General features: G+C 46.3%; 1 protein-coding gene across 6 annotated transcripts in view; it reads right to left on the minus strand.

The window, feature by feature from the left end:
* DYSF (dysferlin) overlaps positions 1–26,786 on the minus strand; it is a 456,891-nt gene that overhangs the window by 303,183 nt on the left and 126,922 nt on the right. For all 6 annotated transcript variants that reach the window (XM_068274344.1, XM_068274325.1, XM_068274335.1 and 3 more), the window contains exons 6-13: positions 24,863–25,050; positions 23,287–23,415; positions 19,446–19,508; positions 16,980–17,030; positions 12,731–12,761; positions 7,152–7,267; positions 4,055–4,181; positions 2,229–2,332 (exon numbers count right to left, since the gene is read on the minus strand). In XM_068274344.1, coding sequence (XP_068130445.1) covers positions 2,229–2,332; positions 4,055–4,181; positions 7,152–7,267; positions 12,731–12,761; positions 16,980–17,030; positions 19,446–19,508; positions 23,287–23,415; positions 24,863–25,050 — 809 coding nt within the window. The remainder of the gene's footprint in view (positions 1–2,228; positions 2,333–4,054; positions 4,182–7,151; positions 7,268–12,730; positions 12,762–16,979; positions 17,031–19,445; positions 19,509–23,286; positions 23,416–24,862; positions 25,051–26,786) is intronic.

Raw genomic sequence — 26,786 nt, forward strand, 5'->3', positions numbered from 1 at the left:
TCCTAACGTCTACTAGCTCCATAGGCATAGAAAGGTTTTTTATGGATGCGCAGGATACATTTACAAATTATCAAGGATACCTCTCTATACACATCCCAATGCGAGATGAAAATCATGTAAATGCCCAACAGAGCCGGGACAAGGTCCTCCAGCACCCAAGGCTGAGACACCAGAGTGCGCCCCTCCATCCCTCCCACCCCAGCCGTCACACACTGATTGCCAGAGGCGGGACAAGGTCCTCCAGCACCCGAGGCTGAGACACCAGAGTGCGCCCCTCCATCCCTGCCACCCGAGCCATCAAACACTGATTGCTATTACACTAACAGTGCGCCCCTCCATCCCTCCCACCCCAGCCGTCACACACTGATTGCCAGAGGCGGGGCAAGGTCCTCCAGCACCCGAGGCTGAGACACCAGAGTGCGCCCCTCCATCCCTGCCACCCGAGCCATCAAACACTGATTGCTATTACACTAACAGTGCGCCCCTCCATCCCTCCCACCCCAGCCGTCACACACTGATTGCTATTACACTAACAGTGCGCCCCTCCATCCCTCCCACCCCAGCCATCACACACTGATTGCTATTACACTAACAGTGCGCCCCTCCATCCCTCCCACCCCAGCCATCACACACTGATTGCTATTACACTAACAGTGCGCCCCTCCATCCCTCCCACCCCAGCCATCACACACTGATTGCTATTACACTAACAGTGCGCCCCTCCATCCCTCCCACCCCAGCCGTCACACACTGATTGCTATTACACTAACAGTGCGCCCCTCCATCCCTCCCACCCCAGCCATCACACACTGATTGCTATTACACTAACAGTGCGCCCCTCCATCCCTGCCACCCCAGCCATCACACACTGATTGCTATTACACTAACAGTGCGCCCCTCCATCCCTCCCACCCCAGCCATCACACACTGATTGCTATTACACTAACAGTGCGCCCCTCCATCCCTCCCACCCCAGCCGTCACACACTGATTGCTATTACACTAAGAGGCCCCTCCCCATCCCTCCCACCCCAGCCGTCACACACTGATTGCTATTACACTAAGATGCCCCTCCTCCATCCCTCCTACCCCAGCCATCACACACTGAATGCTATTAGACTAAGAGGCGCCACAGGGCCCACAACCTCCCCAACACCTTAATCTCTAGTTATCTGGCTTGCAGTTACTGCCATGTATCCCCTTGTCTTATTTCTCTCTGCTTCAAACACAATAGGGAAATGATAGCTGAGTGAGTTGTGCGCCCCCTCCTACACTGCGCCCTGAGGCTGGAGCCTCTCTTGCCTCTGCCTCGGCCTTGATGCCCAAGCACCCCCTATTCCTCTACCACCAGAGTATTGTACCATGTTAGCCATCAGTAAAAGCAGGAAGTTTTCAGTTAGCTTCTAAGGGCACAATGGTTAATTTGCATATATTCAGCAGTGATGCACTGGGAGACATCTCAAGCTCACTCCAACCTGAATTATCGCAAATTCTTTCTGTTTTAGGAAAGCAAACTTTTGGGTTTTTTTTAATTAGGATGATTCTGGATTCAAAATTTCAGCTGCCCCTCCTCCATCTTCCTAATACCACTCCTCCCAAGATGGGGTTAAACTTAATCGCCGTTTGGCACTCACAAACGCAGAATAACATGCAGAGTTTACCAGGATGCGGGAAAGTAAAATGGATCCAAACTGAGATTAGTTCCTCTAATAGGCAGGATGACTGTTTCACTTCAAGGACCACTACAGAAAAAATAAATTAAGCAGTTAAAATCTGACAGAACTGACAGGTTTTAGCATAGCCCATCTCCTCATAGGAAATTCTCAGGGTTTTCTTTGTTTTCAAAAGCATTTCCTGAATGGCAGTTGCTAAGTCTACCTGCTAAAATAGTGTACAAGCGAGTCGAGAGGCTGGCTGGTATCTTACTATTTTGGCAGTTAGGCTAAGAAAATGCATTTGAAAACAAAGAAAGCCCTGAGAATCTCCCATGAGGAGATGGATTAGTCCAAAAGCTATCGGTTCTATCAGATTTTAACTGCTAACTTTTTCGCTATAGTGGCCCTTTAACAGCTGAAAACTGGTTGGTTGCTCTGGGTAATGACTTTACAATTGCATCTGTCTTGATGAATCAATCCCACATTGCGGCAGAAGCACAGAATGCACTCAGAGGCAAGCACTGCTGTGCGATTTCCTGTCTACAGTGGGGATAGAAACACACAATCCACTTACTGATTTCCCTGCAAAGCTAATCTCCACGAAAGGGTCCACCAGGTTCTTCTTGTTGCTGTCGATGCCAAACATCTGCTTGACGTTGTCCAGGACGGCGTCATCCACTGATACACAGGAGAGATGTGTTACCTCCAGAGATAACCGATATGTGGATATTGTGTAGGAAATAATTTATGCTAATAACATGCAGAAAATAACCTGCATCAGATAATTACCCTCACCTACAATCATAATTAACCTCTGACTAAGGCTCGGTCCACACTACGGTAAAACACAAATCATTTTCCGGATGGGGCAGCAACGGACAAGTGGACATGAAAATGGTTTCGATGTTTAGTGTAGGAACAGTTTATGTTTGATCACTGTAACAGATCTGTTGGTTCCGATCAGCTTACCATAACGGAAGATCCCGACCTGCACAAATATTTCCTGATACAGATCTGGATCGTCAACAAAGTGGATGCCGAGGAAATCAATGCAAGTCTATGAGAATGGACAGTGTCCCGCCTCACTAGGCCGGTCGGTTAGCTCCTCCCAGGAGACCCTCTTGTCCTCTAGCCTGGTCATCTCCTCCCACTTATACATCCAGGACTTCTCACAAGTATCACCTCTCCTTTGGAATGCTCTCCGGCATGCTCCAAGGCGGGAAACTTCAAACCTGCTCTCAAAAACACACCTGTCCTATGATTTGCTATAGGTAGCATTAGAGTAGGTAGCACAGTTACTCCTGTGTCTCCTTCCCTAATGTCTCCAACCCACTACCCTCTAAATCCGGGGTGCCCAATAGGTCGATCGCGATCTACCAGTAGATCGCGACCGCCTATTTGGTAGATCGTCCCATCAAATTGTACTGCTGGCCACTAGTCTCGATCGTGGCCAATCGGAAAGGCTGGGGAGGAAAGAGGCGGTGCGGTTGAAGAGGAGAGGCCAGGAGCGGAATCGCTGGGGGCAGCGCCGGGCACAACACATACACGCACGCATCCACGCACGCTGCCCACTGCCCCTTCGTGTTCCCTCAGCCGTCGGCTTGCTCATCTCCTCTCCAGTCAGCCGCGGCTGAAGGAGAGGAGACCAGGACGAGCCCCTGACACCGCCACTGGAGTTGGAGGGAGGTAAGTGGCACCCAGGCATCTACACCTAGCTAGTTATACTGGAGGCACCTATGCCTGGCTACCTATACTGGAGACACCTATACCTGGCTACTACCTATACTGAAAGCATCTATAGCTAGCTACCTATACTGAAGGCACCTATACCTAACTACCTATACTGAAGGCATCTATATCTGGCTACCTATACTGAAGGCACCTATACCTAGCTACCTATACTGGAGGCACCTATTTCTGGCTCCCTATACTGAAGGCACCTATATCTAACTACCTATACTGAAGGCACCTATACCTAGCTACATATACTGTAAACATTGGTAAATCTCCTGGACTCTGCAAATTTTAAAGAGCCAAAAAAGTGTGGGCACCCCTGCTCTAGATTGTAAGCTTACAAGGGCAGAGGACCTCCTCCCAGTGTTTCTTATTCTGCTGTAATTTATCATATGAACATGTACCAGTATTGGTGATGTCTTAATCCACTCATCGGCTATGTATGTATTTGCACTTGTATTGCTGGATGTCCTGATTGTACAGAGTTTTGAACGTCTCATGTATCTACAGTATACTCCCCACTATTTGTTTAGTACTGTGTACAGAGCTACAGATGATGTTGGTGCGATATAAATATAACAGCAATAATATCCATCATGCAGAGCAGATAATCAGTGGCTGCAGAGTGTGTAGCGCTCGTCTTATCCATATCCCGCTACGGCTTACTCTGTGGCAGGTCCTCGGCACGGTACACTCGGAGCGTTAGGTGGGCTCCTCGGAGAGCCACCCCAGCCGGGCGCAACAAGTTCCCCTCAATGTCTTCCTTGTCTTCTACTGTTTCCTTCTTCTCCACCTGCAATGGAATCCAACCAATCAACTTATCAGAAACACATACCTCAGAGACACACACGCTAAGAGAAGAGCCAATCCTGCGTCCAGATCAGGCAAACATTAAGCACACCCCATACCACTCTGCATTAGTCTGCGGGAGGCACACTGGCAGGCTGGGGAGGCACAAAATAACGTAGCACCGCAGCGCACGTAAAAAAAATGAAAATAAAAATGGCTGGCAAAAGGTTACAAGGGAGGTAGTGATGGAGGACACAAACGGTCTATTTCAAAAACAGCTTAGTTTAGAGAAACAAGTGGAGTTTTTGTCTAAATAAAGCAGTTTTTGAAATAGATAATTTGTATCTTCTACTTGGAGGTACGTCCACCACACTCCAATAAGCTCTTGGAGACGTCATTAGTCTTGGGGTTCACATACTTCTTCCACCTGCACTGTTAATATTTACATGGTGTGTTCAATAAAAACATGGACACATTGAATTATTTGTGTGGTATTAGTTTAACCTCCTCAGCGGTAAGCCCGAGCTGAGCTCAGGCTAAGCCACCACGGAGGATTTCTCAGCCCCTGGTGGGCCGATTTCCACGCGGTTTGCTTTGTTACAATCAGCTAGCACTTTGCTAGCTGCGTGTACAAGCCGATCGCCGCTGCTCCACGCCGATTCGCCGCGTTAGAGGCCCCCCCCCCGAGACCCCTTGCGCAGCCTGGCCAATCACCGCCAGGCTGCGCTAAGGGGTGGATCAGGACTCCCGCAGACGCCATGACGTGGATGACGTCATCCCCGATCGTCGCCGTGGCGACGGGGGAAGCCAAACAGGAAATCTCGTTCTGAACGGGATTTCCTGTTTGCTCTGATCGCCTGAGGCGATTGGGGGAATGCCGCTGCACAGCGGCTATCATGTAGCTAGCGCAAGGCTAGCTACATGGATTTAAAAAAATTAAAAAAAAAATTTAAAAAGTGCTGCGCCGCCACCCTGGCGGTTTTAATAGACCGCCAGGGAGGTTAAACAGACTTTGATTGTCTATTGTTGTGACTGAGATGAAGATCAGATCACATTTTATGACCAATTTGTGCAGAAATCCGTATAATTCCAAAGGATTCACATACTTTTTATTGCTACTGTAACTGAAAATAAAAATATGAGGCTCTTTTCTTTGATACTAATGTTCTATTCATTATCCGTACTACACATACAATTCATTATCTAATGAGTTCATTTTTACTTCAGATTTGCTTGAGGCCGTTTTCACACTGCAAACCTGCGTTTTCAGTGCGGTGCGAGTGCTGATCACACCTCATTGCCAGAAAAGCCCTCGGAGATTACTGCGGCAGTGAGCAGTAATCTCCATTTTGGCTGCAGGCCAAGCTATAAGTGGGGCTCTCTAGTGCTCACTTCCTGTGGACGACATTTATATAACACGGAAGTGTATTGACAAAATAAGTTTCCGTGCATGCGCACCGCAACGAGAACATTAACTTTTTTTTAAAAAAAGCTGCGTCGCCATAGACTTCCAGTTCGCTGTACGTCGTTGTGCATATTTCCCGCCAACAGTTGCGCCAGTGTCTGCCGTGCGTGAAAATCATCTGCTCTGCCACATCACATTGCACCGTGGAAGTATGAAATGCCCTGTAGACCATTGGCGTAGCATTGGCCTGTGGTAAAATAGGCCAATGCAACGTGCTAGTGTGAAGCAGTGATCTGCAAACTTGGCTCTCCAGCTGTTAAGGAACTACAAGTCCATCAATGCATTTGCCTTTATGAATCATGGCTGTGGCTGTCAGACTGCTGCAATGCATTGTGGGACTTGTAGTTCCTTAACCTCCTGGGCGATAATCCCGAGCTGAGCTCGGGGTATGTCGCGCAGGAGGAGTTCTCAGGCCCTTGTGGGCCGATTTACATAATTTTTTTTGTTACACGCAGCTAGCACTTTGCTAGCTGCGTGTAACTTCCGATCGCCGCCACTCGCTGCCGATCCGCCGCTACCCGCCGTGCCGCGCAGCCCCCCACCTCCCCGACCCCTTGCGCAGCTTGGCCAATCAGTGCCAGGCAACGCTGAGGGGTGGATCGGGACTCCCTCTGACGTCACGACGTCAATGACCATGGCGACCATGGCGACCGGGGAAGCCCAGCAGGAAATCCCGTTCTGAACGGGATTTCCTGCTTACTCTGATCGCCAAAGGCGATCGGAGTGGGTGGGGGGATGCCGCTGCACAGCGGCTATCATGTAGCGAGCCCAGGGCTCGCTACATGATTTAAAAAATAATTTTTTTTTTAAAAAAAGTGCTGCGCCCCCTCCTGGGCGATCTAATTGTATCGCCCAGAGGGTTAAAGGTAACCTTAAGTCTCCCAAAAAAATGACTTTTACTCACCTGGGGCTTCCCTCAGCCCCCTGCAGTCGATAGGTGCCCTCGCCGTGTCTCGGAGATCCTCCCGTCCTCGCCGGCGACCACTTCCGGTTTTGCCTTCAGGACCCGACAGGCATGGGAACGCGAGTGATTCTTCGCGTTCCCAGCCACAATATCGCCCCCTATGCTGCTATTGCGGTGAAACCGGAAGTGGTCGCCGGCGAGGAGGGGAGGATCTCCGAGACATGGCGAGGGCACCGATCGGCTGCAGGGGGCTGAGGGAAGCCCCAGGTGAGTAAAAGTCATTTTTTGGGGGAGACTTAAGGTTACCTTTAACAGTTGGAGAGCCAAGTTTGCAGATCACTGGTGTGAAGGAACCCTAAGAGAACAGTCCTCCCGTGAGAAAGAACATGAAGCAAAGTGTAGCGACATACTAACCACCTCCTGTTTTTGATTCTAGTGACTGAAAGCTTTGTCAGAAGAACATTTTGTCTTTACAGCTGAAGGACTTTATGGGTCGCCAAGAACTTCTGTTTGGTTGCAGCAGAGATCTGGATCAGTGCATCGTATATTGGGTGAGGAGTTTAGGTACACGGCAGAACAGGGGAATACAACACACAGTCACGTACCGGACTCTCATCTCCGGGGCCCAGCACAAACAGGCTGACTTTCAGGTAACCCTTCGCCCCGGCGGCAAAATCTTCTGAGTCGGAGAGAAGCAGCCATTTTTTCAGGAAGGCGTGTTCTGCAATACACAATCACTGAGCATGTTATGCTGTGATAGACACAGTCTGGTTGTATGTCTGGTACAGTCTGGTTGGCAGCAGTGGGAAGAGAGCACAATAGCTGATTTTGTCCTTGGGAGCACCAGGGGAGACCTATGTTTAGGCTGGACACCCTCTCTTGGAGACTGCATGACCTGGTGAAGATCCAACCTCCAGAAGGCCAAAAGTTTGAGGGCTTGTTCACATTAGCAGCATTTTCGCTTTTTAAAATTTTTTAAAATCGCTTTTAAAGCGCATCTGCAATGTTGCTCTATGTGAGTGTTCTCACACGAGTGCTGAGCATTCTTTACAATCACAGATGCGGCTCCTGCACCATTTCCCGAGCGTTTGCGCTTTAATACAAGCTATAGAGAAATCGCAAGGCACTTGAAGGGGCGATTTGAACAGCAATTTGCCCAGTGCTTTCAAGAATAAATACATGGGGCCTGATTCACAAAGCGGTGATAACTCAGTTATCACGCCTAAAAGACTTTAGGCGTGATAACCTTTGCACCGCTGAGTTAGCACCGCTTTGTGCTCTTTACCGCGCGCAAACTCCCGCGCGCAAAGTTTTGCGCGCGCACCGCCCATAGGGTTTAATGGGCGCATCGCGCGCACCGCACCGTGCGCTGCGCGATTGCGCACGCAATACTTTGCGCGCGGAAAATTTGCGCGGGTTTCTTCTTGAAAAGTTTAGGCGTGATAACTGAGTTTAGGCGTAATAAAGGGTTTTTCACTGGCGTGCAAACACTTTGCACCCCTTTGTGAATCAGGCCCATTGTGTTTTTTTCAGTTTTAGGTCAAAGAGTTCACTTTCTGAGTGTTGTCAGGAAGAGGGGAAAAAAATCGCTGTACAAAAGCGCTTAAGGAAGCGCAAATTGCTCTGAAAGCAAAGGGAAAATTGCCTTCAAAAGCGCTTAGCACTAGCACTCTTCCACTTACAATCACTGAAGCGTACACACAGAAACTCTCTGCTGTGTTTAAAGTGAACCAGAGACGAAGCACCCTCATGTATTTTACATATTTATCAGTGGGAACATTAGAGAAAGCACCTACCCTGCTCTCTGCTTCATCCATCACTGCTCAGCCTGCTTGTTACAGCCCTGATAAAATCCCCGACTGAGCACTCTGTCTGGCTTTGCTCAGGAATCATTATAGCTGAGTCTGTCTTCTCTGATGTCTTTTCAAGCCCAAGCCTGCCCCCTTCTGGCTCTGCTATAATGACGCAACTATAATGATTCCTGAGCAAAGCCAGACTGATTGCTCAGTCGGGGATTTTATCAGGGCTGATAACAAGCAGGCTGAGCAGTGAAGAATGAAACAGAGAACAGGGTAGGTGTTTTCTCTAATGTTCCCACTTATATTTATGGTGAAATACATGAGGGTGCTTCGTCTCTGGTTCACTTTAATTCAGCGTCCCATCCTGCAATTAGTGATCGTATAACAATCCGTGAGCTCATTGCACATTGGGTGATAAACCTTAGTTGAAAGCAACTCTGTTATCCCTTTCAGGCCATTAGTGTATGTGGCTTATCTAGCGGGGAAATCAGGACTATCATTCCACCCCACCCACTCTGCCATGGGAATATCTTTTGCAGCCTGTTCTGAGAAGAAATGAAGGTCAAAGTGGAAGGAAAGTGTCCCCATTTTCCTCTATCTCCCCCTGTGGAGTGAATATCTCCCCAACAGAAGGTATTACCAACTACTCTGCCCCCAATCTAGCGAACACGGCTTGGTTGGAATGGCTAGTTGGCCCGTTTCTGCCTTGTACACGGAACACTGGCCTAATCTGGGCATCCTGGGAACTCTGAGGAGCCTTCAGCTACACAGTTATACTGCCATCATGTGTCGTCAGTCAGATTTACAGCTCTGCCTCTGACGCAGGAGACCAGGGTTCGAATCTCGGCTCTGCCTGTTCAGTAAGCCAGCACCTATTCAGTAGGAGACCTTAGGCAAGTCTCACTAACACTGCTACTGCCTACAGGGCGCGTCCTAGTGGCTGCTGCTCTGGCGCTTTTAGTCCGCCAGGAGAAAAGCGCGATATAAATGTTATTTGTCTTGTCTTGTCTAAATTAGAACAAAGAGGCAGGGAATTAAGAAAACATCAAATTTAATCACTGACTGTTACAAAAATCCAAACGGTGCTGCTGGCTGCATACATAGCAATGACACTGACGCACAAACCCATACTTTGCATAGTGAAACTGTGTAAAAGTGCTTAAGTGATAAACACAAAATGCCATAATACAGTCGCCACTAGATAACGCCACTGCTAATTCATTTTTGTATTCTTTTACATTGTGCTGTTCCTCTAAGTACCGCTAGGTGGTGCTCTTGATCCATTTCACAGTTACTATCTCAGTACTGTATGTCTATCTTTCTAACAACAAGCCTTTTCCCAAAAAGCTTTGGAGCAAAGATGTAAATAAAAACAGCATATGGTGATCTGTAAATGATGTTGTAAACCCTCTATATTTAATTGAATGTAGTACAACACAACACCAAGTTTCATGGACGGGCTACGCTCACTACTGTGTTGGACTGTTTCTTCATTTGCAAACACTCTGTCAACTGCTGTAGTAAAAGTGAAATGTTCTCCTTAAAAAGATACGCTTATCGCTATTTATCGTTAGTACTGCATAATAATGGTGCACAGGGAAAACAGAAGAAAAACGGCACACACTAACGTTATTTATCAATAGCGCCCTACATAAGCCCAGAGGCGGCCTTTGGGGGTGGCAAGTGGGGCGATCGCCCCAGGCCCCGCACATGAAGAGGGCCCTGCATGTCATGCCCGCCATACCATGCTCATTTTGATGGTGGTGAAGGAAAGGTCTACAGAAGTCTACCTGTTTGTGTTCTGAGCAGTGTGTCATTTACAAATACTCAGATTTTCCTATTTTGTTTTACACACCTTATATTTTGCACCGCCCCCCTTTTATTGCTCAGGTTTTCATCTTCAGCATGCTTTACAGTACTGTGCTGTTTGCATTTTTGTAATGAATTTCTGCACTGACATGAAGCTTGCCAAATGTCAGATTAAGGTAACGTGCAATAGCCTCAGCCTGAGGGCCCCAGGGGCAATTAGGTCAGTCAAGCATGGACTGGAGCTGGAGGGGGCTCAGGCTGGAGCTTCCAGACTGGCTGGGGATTGGTGCTAGGTTTCATGGGGAGCTAGGGATAGGTAGAGGCTGGGTGGGGAGCTAGGGATAGGTACAGTTTGATTACATTACGTATTGTAATTGTTCCTGTATTGGTTGGCTTAGGGGTCTTTAACAAGTTTTTAAACAATAATAAGGCATACTACTTTAGAGGTGGAAAAGCCCGTGACTGTGGTGGTATGGTACATGGCCTTCACTTATGCCTCTAGGTCCCACATATGACACTCGCCCCAGGCCCCGCATACTCTAAGGCCGGCTCTGCATAAGCCAAACTGCAGACGTTATTTAACTTCAAAACAGTGAATGGATTTAATGTAACACTGTCAAGGTTAGGGTTAGGCACCACTGGGGGGGGGGGGTCTTAGGGTTAGGCACCACCAGGGGAGATTTAGGGTTAGGCACCACCAGGGAGGTCTTAGGGTTAGGCACCACCAGGGAGGTCTTAGGGTTAGGCATCACCAGGGGGGGTGCTTAGGATCAGGCACCTTCAGAGGGGTGGTTAGGGTTAGGCACCTCCAGGGTGGTGGTTAGGGTTAGGCATCACCAGGGAAGTCTTCGAGTTAGGCACCAGCAGGGGGGTGTTTAGGGTTAGGCACCTCCAGGGGGTTGCTTAGGGTTAGGCACCACCAGGGGGGTGGTTAGGGTTAGGCACCACCAGGGGGGGGTGGTTAGGGTTAGGCACCACCAGGGGGGTGGTTAGGGTTAGGCACCTCCAGGGGGTTGCTTAGGGTTAGGCACCACCAGGGAGGTGGTTAGGGTTAGGCACTACCAGGGGAGAGGTTAGAGTTAGGCACCACCAGTGGGGTTTTAGGGTTAGGCACCACCAGGGGGGTGGTTAGGGTTAGGCACCACCAGGGACAAAAACACATATGCGCTTTGTATATGTGAACCGCAAACACATTAAAACGCACACAAAACACAAGAAAACCGCATGTGTGGGGGGAAAACGCAAACGCACAAAACACGCATGGAAAATGCACTAAAACGCACAAGCGCATATGCATCAAAACACTACATTTTTCCCGCACTGCCAAGTGTGCGCCCAGCCTAGATGACTTCTATTCTCTTGTTACTGACAACTTACTGTCAGTAACCATCAGTACCATCAGTTCAGACACGCATCTATCTGCTGGTCTCCATATTTGGGGAATTGGCACAAGTGCATGCTGGGAGACTTTGTTGCCTAAACAAGCTAGTTGTACCTCTTTCCCATGAATGTTAATGAAGCGTTACAGGAAAATGATTAACTGATGCCCTTAGATGCAGTCCTGCCGGTTCATGGATCAGTCAGCTACAAGCTGGCACACAACAGTGGACAAGTAATGCCATTGCCAGTGCGTTGTCTGGGACGGGGGGAGGGTGAATACTTAAAGAGGAACTATAGCAAAGAGGGGAAGAAAATATATCAATACATTGCAAAGTGAGAAATTAAAAATAGAAGAGAGATCAAGACATTATTGGTATTCACCATGTACTTTGGTCATATTGTTTGATCCACAATTAGCCTGCGGATCATCTTTACTGCTGGCAGACATGAAAAAAAATAGCACCAATTGCAGAAGATACTGCTTGCTTTGCAGTTGGAAACAGCTGTTATGTCCCACATTGCAACAAGGCTAACAGACAGGAAACTGTCAGGACCATGGTCCTGACATCACACTGTGGGAGGGGTTCACCACAATACCAGCCACACAGACCCCCCTGATGATCTCTTCAAAACAAGGTAAAGATTTCTGGTGGGAAAGGGGGTATCAGCTGCTGACTGGAATGAAGATCAATCCTGGGTTACAGGTCCACTTTAAATTATTGTTGCAGTGCTATCTTAAAGAGGAACTCCAGTGAAAATAATGTAATAAAAAAGTGCTTCATTTTTACAATAATTATGTATACATGATTTAGTCAGTGTTAGCCCATAGTAAAATCTTTCCTCTCCCCGATTTACATTCTGACATTTATTACATGGTGACATTTTACTGTGGGCAGGTTATGTAGCTGCTGCTAGCTGTTTTGGCTGTTAGAGACAGCTGTAAACAGCTATTTCCTGTCTGTGAACCCTTGTTACATTGTAACAAACTGCCAAAAGTACCGCGGTCCCAGAGCTTCTTGTGGGAGGGGTTTCAGCACAAAATCAGTCATACAGCGCCCCCTGATGGTCTGTTTGTGAAAAGCATTATATTTCTCATGTAAAAGGGAGAATCAGCTACTGATTGGGATAAAGTTCAATTCTAGGTTGGAGTTTCTCTTTAAGCAAAACAAGTGAAAGAGTATCCATAACAAACTTACTCGGTTCTGCATAGATCATCCCAACGTCCATCTGTATGGGGAGAAGAGACAGGTTATTATTGTTATTATTGATTTATGTAGCGGCAGCATCTTCCGTGGCACTGTACAATAGCATACAGGGTATAACCGTATAAAATACAACAGTTGATACAAGACAAGAGGGTATAACAAATTAACTACATATTTTACAAGGGGTGGGAGGTATGTACACCCATTACACAGCATTGTGAGATGAAAGGGGAAGAGAGCCCTGGCCAAAAGGCCTTACAGTCTAAACATGTAAGGTATAGGACAGCAGGTAAAGGGAGGCTGTGTATGAGATGGTAGAAATGGTGGTCAGTGGGCGGGGTCCTAGGTAGGAGAGTATGCTTGCCTGAAGAGCTGTATGTAGATCGCAATCTGATCTCTACCCTGAGGTAGATAACTAAAGATACTGTCTCTGTTATTAGCATCAGCTGATATCTAAGTTGCTAAAGCAGTGGTTCTCAACCTTTTCAGTACGTGTACCCCTTTGTGAGTCCTCCCTAGGCAAATGTACCCCCTATCTGAGAAAGCAGTGACAAAAAAGTGGGTGTGGCCATTACATGATGTGGGTGGAGCCAAATACTAGCGAAATACAGGTAATGCCTGGTTAACAAAAGAGATAAGGACCGTGTCCATTTTGAACCCAAATCCATTCTCTTTTGTCCCCCTCTGCTCTCCCTCTGCCTCTTTTCTCCCCCTCTGTGTCACCTCAGTTTGTGCCTCATTTGTTATCAGGGCAATATAGTTTGTATGTATTCGGTCACAAGAAGCCAAAGCCGGGCACCAATGAAAAATGCTGTAATTTAGGTTTAATCCAGTCAGGTACATACAATTACATTAAAGGAGTGAACAGACGTCCAACAGCCGTTTCGCGGGTCCTCCTCGTCTAAGTATTAGGGTTTGGTTGAGGATAGTATTAAGCCTGGTATACACATCCAATTTTGATTGGCCAATGGCTGACCAATTTTACCACCTCCATGTAGGGTGAGGGTCCACAGGTTCTGAATACTATGAACAGATTGTGTAGGTAATCTTACTTACTGCACGGAGGTTTTAAAATTAGCCAATTAAAATTGGATGTGTGTATGGAGCTTTAGGCTTCAAGTGAAGGTAAAGGCCAGTGTCGGTTTCTTATACCGTTAAGTTGAAAAACCACTTGTGCAGCATGGATGCATGTTTATGACGATTCTACAGCAAACGTGTTTTCTCTTTAAAGGACACTTGAAGTGAGGGGAATATGAAGGCAGACATATTTCCTTTTAAACAATTTTAACTGATTCTCTGCCTCTGATACTTTTATCCATAGACCCCTGAACAAGCATGCAGCAGATCAGGTGTTTCTGACTGAAGTCTGACTGGATTGGCTGCATGCTTGTTTCAGGTGTGTGACTACTGATCCAGGGCCGTTTCTTGGGCAGTGCGGGAAGGGCAACCGTCCTGGGCGCAGACCAGCAAGTAGAAGAAGGGGGGCGCAGGAAGGCGTACATAACCGTTAGGGAGCTGCTGACACGCGGTGCAGCCAAATGGAAGAAGAAAGAAGATTACCAGCTCGATCACCTTCCTTGACTCCTCCTGGGCTGCCTGCGTCAGACGTCACGTCATCATCACGTCACCACAGCATGATGACACCTGATGTCCTGTAGCGGTACTGCAGGCTGTCAGTAGGCGGCACCCATGGAGGAGTTGGCTTTCCGGGCTCTCTTCACCTGTGTGTTTTCCTGGTTCCTGCTTCCTCCTGGATGAGCGGCTGCCAGCTGGTCACTAGTAAGTGGGCATATCTACTTGTGACCTGTGGCTGTGTGACTATGCTTAAAGAGTAAGGGTTCCCTAGTCCATGGGGGTGGTGGGGAAGGGGGCACAACTTTTACACTCTTGCCCTGGGTGCAGTTTAGCCTAGAAACTGCCCTGCTGATGCCAGATGGATCACCAGGACAGCCAGGCAACTGGGATTATTTAACAGGAAATAAATGTGGCTTCCTCCACATGTCTTTCACCTTGAGTTCCTTTTAAGGGCACCGGCAGACATGGGTCGCATCTGACAACAACCTCATGTCTGGCGGTTGTCTGCCTGACCCCATCATCTGAATGTGATGAGACAGAAAGAGCCTGTGTAGGCTGGATGTTCTTCCCTGTTATATCCCTCTTGATAAGTAGGGCTGGTGGTGTGTGTTAGCCACTCCCCGATCTATACACAACAAAGAGGGGATTGGTGAAGCACAGTGTATGACTCCTGTGTGTATTGCAGTTGTAGGCATGGATACCCCCAGAGAGCCTACATCGGGGTTGATTCACTAAAGGACATAGCACAAACAGCCTCCTGTTCCTTGCGCTATTAACCACTTAAGGACCACAGGCTTTGCAGCTTTAATGGCTTGCTGCACAGCCACACATCCGTGCACAAAAATGAATCCCCCCCCCCCCCCCCCCGTTTTTCTGTTGGTGGGCCCTGATCACTACTGCAGGCTATTTTTTTATTATTAATATTATTAATTTAGTTCTATTTTTTTTAACCATTTACCGACATCCTAACGTATTAAAACGTCATGCTTACCGCTATTAACAGCAACATGACGTTTTAATACGTCGCGCATTCCCGCCGCTGCTACCGCCGTGTGTCCGCCGCTACCGCCGCCATTACCGTCGGGATCCCGTGCTGGGCGATTGGGGAAGAGGACTGAACAGTCCTCTACCCAATCGCAGTGCCTGGAGTGAATGGACGTGACCGCGAACAGCGGCTACGTCCATTCACATAAACAGGAAATGTAACAGTTTAATAAAGTGTGTAAAAAAAAAAAAAAAAGTGAACACGTCCTATGAGTGTTCACCAGCGCCATCTTGTGGCCAAAAAGTATATTACACTTACAAAATACATACATTTTTAAGTATATACACATCATTAATAAAATTACACTTCCAACCCTCCCCCCCAAAAAAAACACTTGTAAAAAAAAAAAATCAGCTTAAAAAAATAAAATAAATAGTTGCCTTAGGGACTCAGCTTTTTTTATTCTATATTTTATGGGGGAAAATTAATTTTAATTTATTACATAGGGGCTTGTAATTATGGCCAGAACAAACAGAAAAATAACCACTTATATTTCAAAATAATATACTGTCGCCATACATTGTGGTAGGGACATAATCTAAACGGTTTAATTATCGGGACCACTGGGCAAATAAAACGTGTTTGTTTTATCCACAGGAGAATGTTTAATTTTAAAACTATAAAGGCTGAACACTGAGAAATAATGATTTTTTTTCTTTTTTTTTCTGTTTTTCTCATTAAAATGCATTTAGAATAAAAAAATTCTTAGCAAAATGTACTATCCACAGAAAGCCTAATTGGTGGCGAAAAAAACGAGGTATAGATCATTTTCTTGTGATAAGTAGTAATAAAGTTATTAGGGAATAAAAGGGAGGAGCGCTGACAACTGAAAATTGCTCTGGTCCGTTAGGATAAAAACCCTTGGGGGTGAACTGGTTAAATAAAATTTACTATTTTTTTTATTATTTTTTTTCCCTCCCCCGCCAGCCAATGACAGCGATCGGCTGACATAGACATCAGCCTATGAGAGCCGATCGCTCCTGTGCCTCCCCAGGGCACAGCCAAGTGACACAGCTGTCCCCAGTACAGCGCTGCTGTAGATCGCAGCGATGTACAGTGTAAATAGACAACCGTTTTACAGTCTCCTAGCGGCGATCAGAGCTGAGCTCTGTTATTCAAGCAGACAAGGGATCTCCTGCTACACCCCTCCCCGGGACTTGACTCTAATTGGCGTTTATGCTGTCCTGGGGCTGCCTCCCTCCCGACGCCAATTGGCGTTAGGCGGTCGGGAGGGGGTTAATGTTAGGTCCCTGCGCACGATGCGTGCTAGTGGCAGCATAGCGTGCATAAGTAACGGGCACTGCTTATAATAGCCATGCGGTAGTGCTATATCCCTACCGCGATGCTTCACTAGAGCGGCTGCTACTATGTTAATTAACATAGAAGCTAGTGAAGTATTGCTGTAGAGATACATCACTACCATCCGAGTATTATAGACAGTGCCCGTTGCTTACTTACGCACGCTATGCTGCTACTAGCGCACGTAGTGTGCAGGGAACTAACATTAAGGCGCGCTGGTTTAATAGCGAAAGTAGCAGTCGGTTGCTTGCGCTATTTCTTTCAGTGAATCAACCCCATCGAGTGCAGGTGTAGCTTTCCAGATATCACACGTAGACTTACCCGGAATTCTCCAATGACAGAGTCTGTCCTTAGTGAGCGAGAGTCCAGCACCTGAAACAAGAGAATAGAGAGTGACAGGAGGAGAGGACACCAAGCAGCACTCTACGATACACATAACACAGAAGATTTTGATGTTTGCACCACAAGGTTTTGGGGTTGTTGTTTTTTGAGTGGAGACCGTTATTTCCCCACATGCCATCTTGAGTACCATATTTCCCCACATGCCATCCTGAGTACCATATTTCCCCACATACCATCTTGAGTACCATATTTCCCCATCTTGAGTACCGTGTTTGCCCATCTTGAGTACCGTATTTCCCCACATGCCATCTTGAGTACCATATTTCCCCATCTTGAGTACCGTATCTCCCCACATGCCATCTTGAGTACCATATTTCCCCATCTTGAGTACCATATCTTCCCATCTTGAGTACCGTATTTCCCCACTGGCCATCTTGAGTACCATATTTCCCTACATGCCATCTTGAGTACCATATTTCCCCATCTTGAGTACCGTATTTCCCCACATGCCATCTTGAGTACCATATTTCCCCATCTTGAGTACCGTATTTCTCCACTGGCCATCTTGAGTACCATATTTCCCCACATGCCATCTTGAGTACCATATTTCCCCATCTTGAGTACCGTATTTCCCCACATGCCATCTTGAGTACCATATTTCCCCATCTTTAATACCGTATTTCCCCACATGCCATCTTGAGTACCATATTTCCCCACATGCCATCTTGAGTACCATATTTCCCCATCTTGAGTACCGTATTTCCCCATCTTAAGTACCATATTTCCCCACATGCCTGTAATAGATCGCGGAAAAGCCGCCGCGTGTACTGGTAGCAAGGCGGCTGATTACGCGTCCAGCGCGGCGGTTTGCACGCAGCAGCGTGCGTCTTGTGTGGCTGGGTCTGTTAGTTTACACAGGTTGAGGAATACGCGCACGCGCGCTGAGAGGCAGGACCTTTATGACAAACGAGGAGGGATCAGCTGACCAGGTTGGTCAGCTGACTCTAGAGCAGGTGGCTATTGGTTGATCGGTGATGGGTGGCGCCAGAGAGCGCCGCTCTATATATAGTCACTGCTGGTCAGTCTCAAGTTGTCTGCCGTTGCGAACACTTACGTGAAAGCACTCAGACCATGGTAAGATCCCACAGTGTGTTAGAACCAGGAGGACCTGGGAATTCACACTGAGCCAGAGTACTTCTGTGTTATCTTTGTGTTATACCTCAGATTAGTTCCAGGGTGTCGAGACCACGGACCTCACACCCAAGACTAGGGATTCTGTGTAATCATTGTGTTATACTTCAGACTAGTTCCAGGGTGTTGAGACCACGGACCTCACACCCAAGTCTAGGGATTCTGTGTTATCATCGTGTTATACTCAGACTAGTTCCAGGGTGTCGAGACCACGGACCTCACACCCAAGACTAGGGATTCTGTGTTACCATTTTGTTATACTTCAGACTAGTTCCAGGGTGTCGAGACCACGGACCTCACACCCAAGACTAGGCATTGTTTGATATCTGTTATGACCTATTGCATTTCTGACTATCCTTCTGCTTTCTGATTCGGTACCTACGCATATCTGTTTACCTGTTGCCAACCCTGCCTGCCCTTGGTTACCGAATCAGCCTTCTGTCTCTGTACCTTATCTGCCTGTGTGTTGCCGACTTGGCTTGCCCGACCCTGAGAGCTATCCCTCTCCATTGAGAGATTCGTCTCCAGACCTGCTGGTGACACCCACCTTCCAGGTGTCACTCAGCCACAGGTCCTTCCTGCTATCCAGCCTGGGGCTCCATCCCTTTGGATGTCTCAGGCTGCTGGAAGGTTTTTGCACTTCCCAGGGGAAGGCATTTCTCATACTGTCAAGGACCGCCTGCTCCTCGGGTGGTCCCACTCAAAGTCATTACTGTTGCACCCAAACACTCACACTATAGAGGTATCCAGAGGTTAGTGATACTTGGATTATCGGTGATTCTGCAGATCATCAATAATCAGGTATATATCCGTATTCTTGGTGATACTGCAGATCACCAATAATCAGATTCTCTCTGTGTGTTGACACCGATCGTTACAATGCCATCTTGAGTACCATATTTCCCCATCTTGAGTACCGTATTTCCCCACATGCCATCTTGAGTACCGTATTTCCTCACATGCCATCTTGAGTACTGTAATTCCCCACTGGCCATCGAGAGTACCAGTGAGTGGTTGCTTGTACTAGCAACCCAGATTTGTGAGTATAATCTTATCAGAACGTCTACCTTCTTCACATTGCAAGTGATTAAACTACACCAGATTGGTATCCCTGTGCTCTGCTTTTGTTCCCCTAAAAGCTGAGTAAGAACTTCTATGGTGACCTCACACAAGGTAAATCAGTGGCTATGCAATCCACTTTCAGGTCAGAAGATTGGGAAAGGCTAATCTGGGTGACACTGAAAAAACACTCACTGTAAGGAACACGGGTTCATCAAAGAGATCCGCTGGAGACTCAAAGAAGTTGAAGAAAAATGTCTGTAAGGAAGATAAAATGTATTATTAGCATGAGAAGGGTGGGTGACCGGTGACAGATAGAGATGAGTGACTTTACTTCCATATTTCAAATGTCAGGCATAAAACAGGAAGTGGAACTGACTTCCTCTCCTGCTTTATAAAATGGGCCATTTCCTTTTAAAATTAATCTCTACCAGTATAATAAGTATCCTGACCGCGAGGCTTCCATAAATATACATCCTGAACACCACAGAGCCTATTTGTTAGGTATACCATCTATAAGACAAGATTATTATTCCTACTTGGAGTTTTGTGTTTCTGGTTGGTTGGTCGCAATCACATTATGGCAACTAGCTAATGGTAAGATTGGCCTGGTACAAATGGGCAGATCCACAGCCAATCTTTTAAGCAACTGATCTCTCCGATCGATAACTGATAGTTAATAAGGGAAGAAGCACTCCAAAAAAATAGTTGATCCTAGCTGTGCATACAATACTTTCAGACATTTGCACTGACCCGAGGAAGCGGGAGTGTACCGGTGAAATGCGTTGTCCATGAGTTTTAATAAACAATCCCCTTTTTACCCATTTACAGTATGGTGATGTGTCATTCAGGAAAGTGCCCCTTTGATTTTTAAACTGTTTTTACATTTTTAGCTTATTTAGTTAGACCGCCCCCTCTGGTGTCTGTGAAGCTGCAACTGAATGATGATATAAACTCATGGAAGCCGATTTTAATCTTATGTGCTGAATACATAAATCACATGTCGTAATGTACCTTCAGCTACAGCGATGGTATCACAATATGCCAGCCATTGCTGATGTATACGCAAGTCTTATATATACTCCTCATGTGTGCAGGATTGTGTACAGACACACGGAAGCTGATCTCACGTCCTGTAGTCTCATTTAGTGTACCTCCTAGTGCAGCAATAACTATGTTTCAGCATTGTGTCCTCTGCAAAACCGTCAACAAGGGCTTGTCAACAGCTCGGGCATGCCCAGTAGCACGGACTCGATTGGGATTGGATTTTTTCGAGAAAGCCTGAGCATGTATGAGCTACTACACAGAGGCAGAGCGGCCAAGCACCCGCAATCTTCTGGGGTTTCAGGGCTGGAATGGTCTGAAGGATGAGGACCCAGAGGCTTCCTCCTTCCTAACGTAAGTATCTACATTTTAGGATGGCAAGCGTCACAGGTTTGCTTTAAAGTGGACCTGAACTCTTGCACAGGACAGAAGAACAGAGAGAAATACACCCTGTATGCATTTAGAGAGTTTAGCCTGTCTAATTCTCTCTCATCTGTGACTAATCACAAGTGTAATTTGATTCCTCAGCTGTCAGCACAGAAATCTCAGCAGTCCTCGGCAGAGCAGCTAATTTGTAAACAGGATATTAACCCTATGTCTGCCTCCATGAAAGCAGGAAGGAGACACACTGCATATGTATTGCAGGATTTGTATCAGCTGTAAAAAAGAAATATTTTATTATGCTGTTGGTTATATTTAAGAGGAGAGAGGAAGTTCTGAGTTCCGGTCCGCTTTCAGTGTGACCGCATTTGCCGTATGCTTGTTTTGGGCAGGACTGCCAGGCAACTGGTATTGTTTAAAGTGGACCTGAACAGGACAGAAGAAAAGCACCGAGAAATGCACCCTGTTTGTATATAGAGAGTTTAGCCTGTCTAATTCCCCCTCATCTGTGACTAATCGCAAGTTGTAATTTGATCCTCCCCGATGTCACATGACTGCCTATGCCAGATAAGCAGATAAGCCCATTTGAAAGCACAGGATGTTAACAATATGTCTGCTTGAAAGAATCAGGAAGTAGAAACTCTGCAGATTTATTGCAGGATTTGTATCGGCTGTAACAAATTACTTTTAAGCAAACAAATGGATAAGCACCATCCTGAAAATGACATTAAAGAGAACCCGAGGTGGGTTTGAAGAATATTATCTGCATACAGAGGCTGGATCTGCCTATACAGCCCAGCCTCTGTTGCTATCCCAAACCCCCCTAAGGTCCCCCTGCACTCTGCAATCCCTCATAAATCACAGCCACGCTGCTGACACACAGCTTGTCAGAGCTGGCTGTGTTTATCTCTATAGTGTCAGTCTGCTGCTCTCCCTGCCTCCTGCAGAACTCCAGTCCCCGCCTGCATCCCTTCCCTCCCTGCTGATTGGAGGGAAGGGACGGGGGCAGGGACCGGAGCTATGCAGGAGGCGGGGGAGCAGCTGAGACTGACACTACAGATGTAAACACAGCCTCACAGCATGGCTGTGATTTATGAGGGATTGCAGAGTGCAGGGGGACCTTAGTGGGGTTTGGGATAGCAACAGAGGCTGGGCTGTATAGGCAGATCCAGCCTCTGTATGCAGATAACATTCTTCAAACACACCTCGGGTTCTCTTTAAGGATAATAAGGACGGAATGTGCTAAATGGGTAATCAAACAACCGTGGACATGAGAAAGAGAAAAGTACCCAATATGCAGCACCAGACCACTCCAATTATATTCAAAATACAAATTCTTTATTTGGTAAAAGGCAAACAAAAATAAAAACAATGTTAAAAATCACCAAAAGGTGATAGCAGCGGTGTACATAATTTATCAATGATAATTGTAATAATGATAACAACAATCCATATATATATATATATATATATATATATATATATATATATATATATATATATATCCTCACACTCAGAATATTACATATAAATATTAGTAGGTAAGGTAAAATAAGGGACCCTCAAAATTGATAATTAAGAGTTGATAGAGCCTGTATAAAGCGCAGAGGGTAATGAAGATAAATCCAAGTGTAAGTTGATCAGACTGGGACAGAGAGAGGCCTCTCTCTGAAGCGGGTTGAGCCCGCGTGATGCCTTGAGGCGGTGGCGGTGTACTGTGGCGTCCTCCTCTCTCACTTGTAAGTTTGACTTCCCACTTACTTTTTAACTGCACTTTTAGGCACCTCTCTAATGCGGAATTTAGTGCCTGGTGCACATTGTTTATCTGGGATGGTCGTTCCTTATGTCCCAGTCTGATCAACTTACACTTGGATTTATCTTCATTACCCTTTGCACTTTATACAGGCTCTATTAACTCTTAATTATCAATTTTGAGGGTCCCTTATTTTACCTTACCAACTAATATTTATATGTAATATTCTGAGTGTGAGGATATATATATATATATATATACATATATATATATATATATATATATATATATATATATATATATATATATATATATATATATATATTTATGGATTGTTGTTATCATTATTACAATTATCATTGATAAATTATGTACACCGCTGCTATCACCTTTTGGTGATTTTTAACATTGTTTTTATTTTTGTTTGCCTTTCATCAAATAAAGAATTTGTATTTTGAATATAATTTAAGTGGTCTGGTGCTGCATATTGGGTACTTTTCTCTTTCTCATGTCCTCAGCTGTAGCAAAGACATTTTTTTTTATTTAAAGGTTATTATGCTGTTCAGTTCAGTTGTCAGTTTGATGCAAAATTTACATTCATTTTACACAATTGTTCACAGCTTGGCAATGACTGAATCCCAACCATCAGTTCCTGCATTTGATTGGTTGAACTTAAAGCAGGATTAATTACCCCTAAATTTAGCATCAAAAGCAAATAATCAGAAACTTATCGACCTTCTCTAATGTGGTGGCCTGTTTGTAGAATGTAATCCCAATACTCTCAGTCTGAATGGCCTTCACATGGGATTTATAAACCAGCCTCTCTGTTACACCTCACACATTACATTTCCACCTCACCTCATCAAAATACGGGCTGTTCCCTTTCCGTATCCGCGTCCTCTTCGTCTGTCCGGCCACCGTCACCTTCACAACGGGCTTAATGTTTATGCCCAGCAGCTGACGTCCTTCTATCACTCTGACCCGAACCTAGAGGGAGATAGTACAGAACAGGGTCAGACAATTGGACTTTATCCAGCAAACCCTGGCCACACCCACCAGTATTACACATCTATCATATAATCTGATAGGAGTCACAAAAACATCAAGAAAAGAGTCCTGCCGCCACTTCCGAGTGTCCCCAGTCTCAGGCCAGGGCCTAGCACCCCTCACACTCTGAAAATTGGTTCTTCAGCCGGCTCCCTTCAGGTCGTAGGTTTTAGGCCATCTCCAACAGAACTTTGTGGCATAGAAACCCATTTTTCCCCTCTGCTGTCAACCTTTTGAACTCCCACCATGCCATTCCTTCCCTAGCACACACCTACACCACTTCTTACCACCCCCAGCTGTTTGACTATGTAGCATAACTCAGGTTTGGAACTGTACCTGTAGTCTCCAGTGTATGATCTGGCATTGCATTACTATCTGCATTGTGTTGAGTATCTTATTGCTTTTTACCTGTATTGTTGTAACTATTGTCTATTACCTGTATTGTGCTGTCACCCGTTATCATTGTCTGTAATCCTATTGATTGTACAGCGCTGCGTAATATGTTGGCGCTATATAAATCCAATAAACAATAATAATAGTCTCCTTTCTGTACTCCTGTTTATTTAATTATTAATTTGTACTCCTGTTTTTGCTTGTTCTAGTATTTATATCTCTATCTCTACTCTGACCAATTGTATGTGCCAAACCCAATGTTGGATGCGACCCAGTCGTGCTTGACGATTGAAATATTTCTGATTTCTGAATTGTCTGATTCTGAAGGTCCGTACACACGCCGGACTGGAGGCAACGACGGACCGTCGTCACCTCCCGCTGGGTAGGCGTTTCAGCGACAGTCCGGCTATCCGCCCAGCGGATCGCTCAGAAACAGCAGTATCAGTCTGCAGACAGACTGTACACACGCCGGACTGTCGCTGGAACGCCCACCCAGCGAGAGGTGACGACGGACCCGTCGTTGCCTCCAGTCCGGCGTGTGTACGGACCTTGATGTGGCAATGCTTTGTGATCTGACCCACAGACATAAACAATCCCCAAGTTGTGGAGCCCCAGCAGTAGTGAAAATCAGTGTAACGCCATGATAAGTGGAGGAAAGTAAACCATTAGTTGCCCCCACAGTACTTGATTTTCATTTTGATATGATCATTTTATAGGGGAGAATCGATTATCTTCCATTCCGCTCGATTGATGGAAATTGGCCAATATCTGGGCGAATCGATCAATTTAGTTGATCGAGCACCAAGATGAAAAATGCTGGTCAATCAAAGGAATCGGCTACTGTTCTTCCCGTGATTCCAATCGGCACAAAACGAAATAACGTGATTGTTTTCATTATATAGTGAAATGTTATCCTGGTGTACGTAGAAGTTGGTGAACATGTTTCCATGGTACCAGCCTCTCAGTTCTATGACATCACCAGAACATCCCTCACCTGGAAGTCCTGAGGTTTGTTGGACAGGGGTTTCTGGGCGGAGCTCTTCTTCCTTTTGACCCCCTGGACTCTGAACTGTTCGGGCCGCTTGGGTGGGGCGGGCTGCTCAGGTCCGGGCAGAAGTGATGTAGTATCTCCCTCATCTCCAGTGCCGGCTGGTTCTTCTATGTCCTCTTCGTCCCCCAAGTCTACAACAGGAAAATACACAGTTACCTCCTGCCAGGAAACTGCAAGGCAGCCATGTTGTCCAACGAAAGCAAAGACCCTTTCTCAGATGGGCCAGAATACTCCACTCATACATTTATTACAGGGCCACTACAGTGAAACAAAGTAAGCAGTTCAAATCTGACAGAACCGACAGGTTTTGGACTAGTCCATCTCCTCATGGGGGATTCTCAAGGTTGTCTTTTATTTTCAAATGCATTCCGTGAACGGCAGCTGTTAAAGGAAACCTGTAATGATTTTTAAAAAAAAGAAGTTTCGCTTACCTGGGGCTTCTACTGGCCCCCTGCAGACGTCCTGTGCCTGCGCGAGTAATCAACGATCCTCTGGTCCCCCGTCGTGGCTCATTTTCACTTTTGCCGACTTTCAAGTCGACAGCCATTGAGCCTGCGCTGCCCTGAGTTCTCATTTGCGCTCCTGTTGCCAGGAGTGGCCTGCGCAGTAGAGATTTTCTCGTTCTCCTCCTCCGCAGGACGCTCCCGGTGACGGGAGCCCGAATAAGGACACGCACGGCCAGTACCGTGCAGGCTCAGTGGCCCGCGACTGAAAACAAGCGAAATTGAGCTGCGGCGGGGGACCAGAGGATCGTTGAGCCCCGATACGGCCACAGGGTGGCTGCAGGGGGCCGGTAGAAGCCACAGATAAGTAAAACTTTTTTTTTATCATTACAAGTTTCCTTTAAGTCTAAATGCCAAAATAGTGAGTAGGGAGGCTGGCTGGTATTTCATGGATACAGTATTTTCCCAACTTAGTTAAGGACCAGTCCAGCGAAAAAAGTAAGCAGTTAAAATCTGACAGAACTGACAGGATTTGGACTAGTCCATCTCCTCCTGAGGGATTCTCAAGGTTTTCTTGGTTTTCAGAGGGGGCGGGGAAGCCTGTGCACTCAGACTCTCTCTGTCTGCCTGATTGTGTTTCTATTGGCCCTGCAGGAAGGGGTAAGGGTGCCCACTAACAGTACAATTTTCACTGAAGAATTGCCCAAGTTTTTGGATATATGCGAATTGGAAAAAATAATGTCACAACACGTAGATTTTTTTGACCATCAACAAAACAATTTGTATTTCCGACCCATCACAATAGATTCTAAAACACATTTTTCCGATCAACTAAATTGCAACGAATGATCACCTTCAGAATTGTTCACAGACGATTTGGGACATCAACCAAGTTTATTATCTGTACACTTGAGGAGTATATACCCGGCACCCAGTAATGGAGGTGGAGGGCTGAGTCCGCACACAACAAAACAACATAGTTCAGTTTCTTACCCCAAACCACCTGTATGGTGCAGGTGCAGGATAGCCCCAGGGTGTGCAGCCGGCCAAAACAGCAGAAAAACACATCTAGAAGGCACTTCGTACAAGAAAGCTGGTCTGGGCAGTGTCCCTTTAAAAGGCTTTATTCAAATCACCGCCATACTCATAATATAAAATAGTTCCATACATCTCTTAAAGCAGGATACATCTAGCCTGTATTATCGGGTGGTGTGAGGGTGGTGAGGAGGATGCTGACCTGAGGATATAGTGCCATCCTACATCCTCTGGTCAGCATCCTCCTCACCACCCTCACACCACCCAATAATACAGGCTAGATGTATCCTGCATTAACCACCCTGGCGTTCTATTAAGATCGCCAGGGCGGCTGCATGAGGGTTTTTTGTAAATAAAAAAAAAACTATTTCATGCAGCCAACTGAAAGT

This window comes from Hyperolius riggenbachi, chromosome 1, assembly GCF_040937935.1.
Source record: "Hyperolius riggenbachi isolate aHypRig1 chromosome 1, aHypRig1.pri, whole genome shotgun sequence".
Lineage (NCBI taxonomy): Eukaryota > Metazoa > Chordata > Amphibia > Anura > Hyperoliidae > Hyperolius > Hyperolius riggenbachi.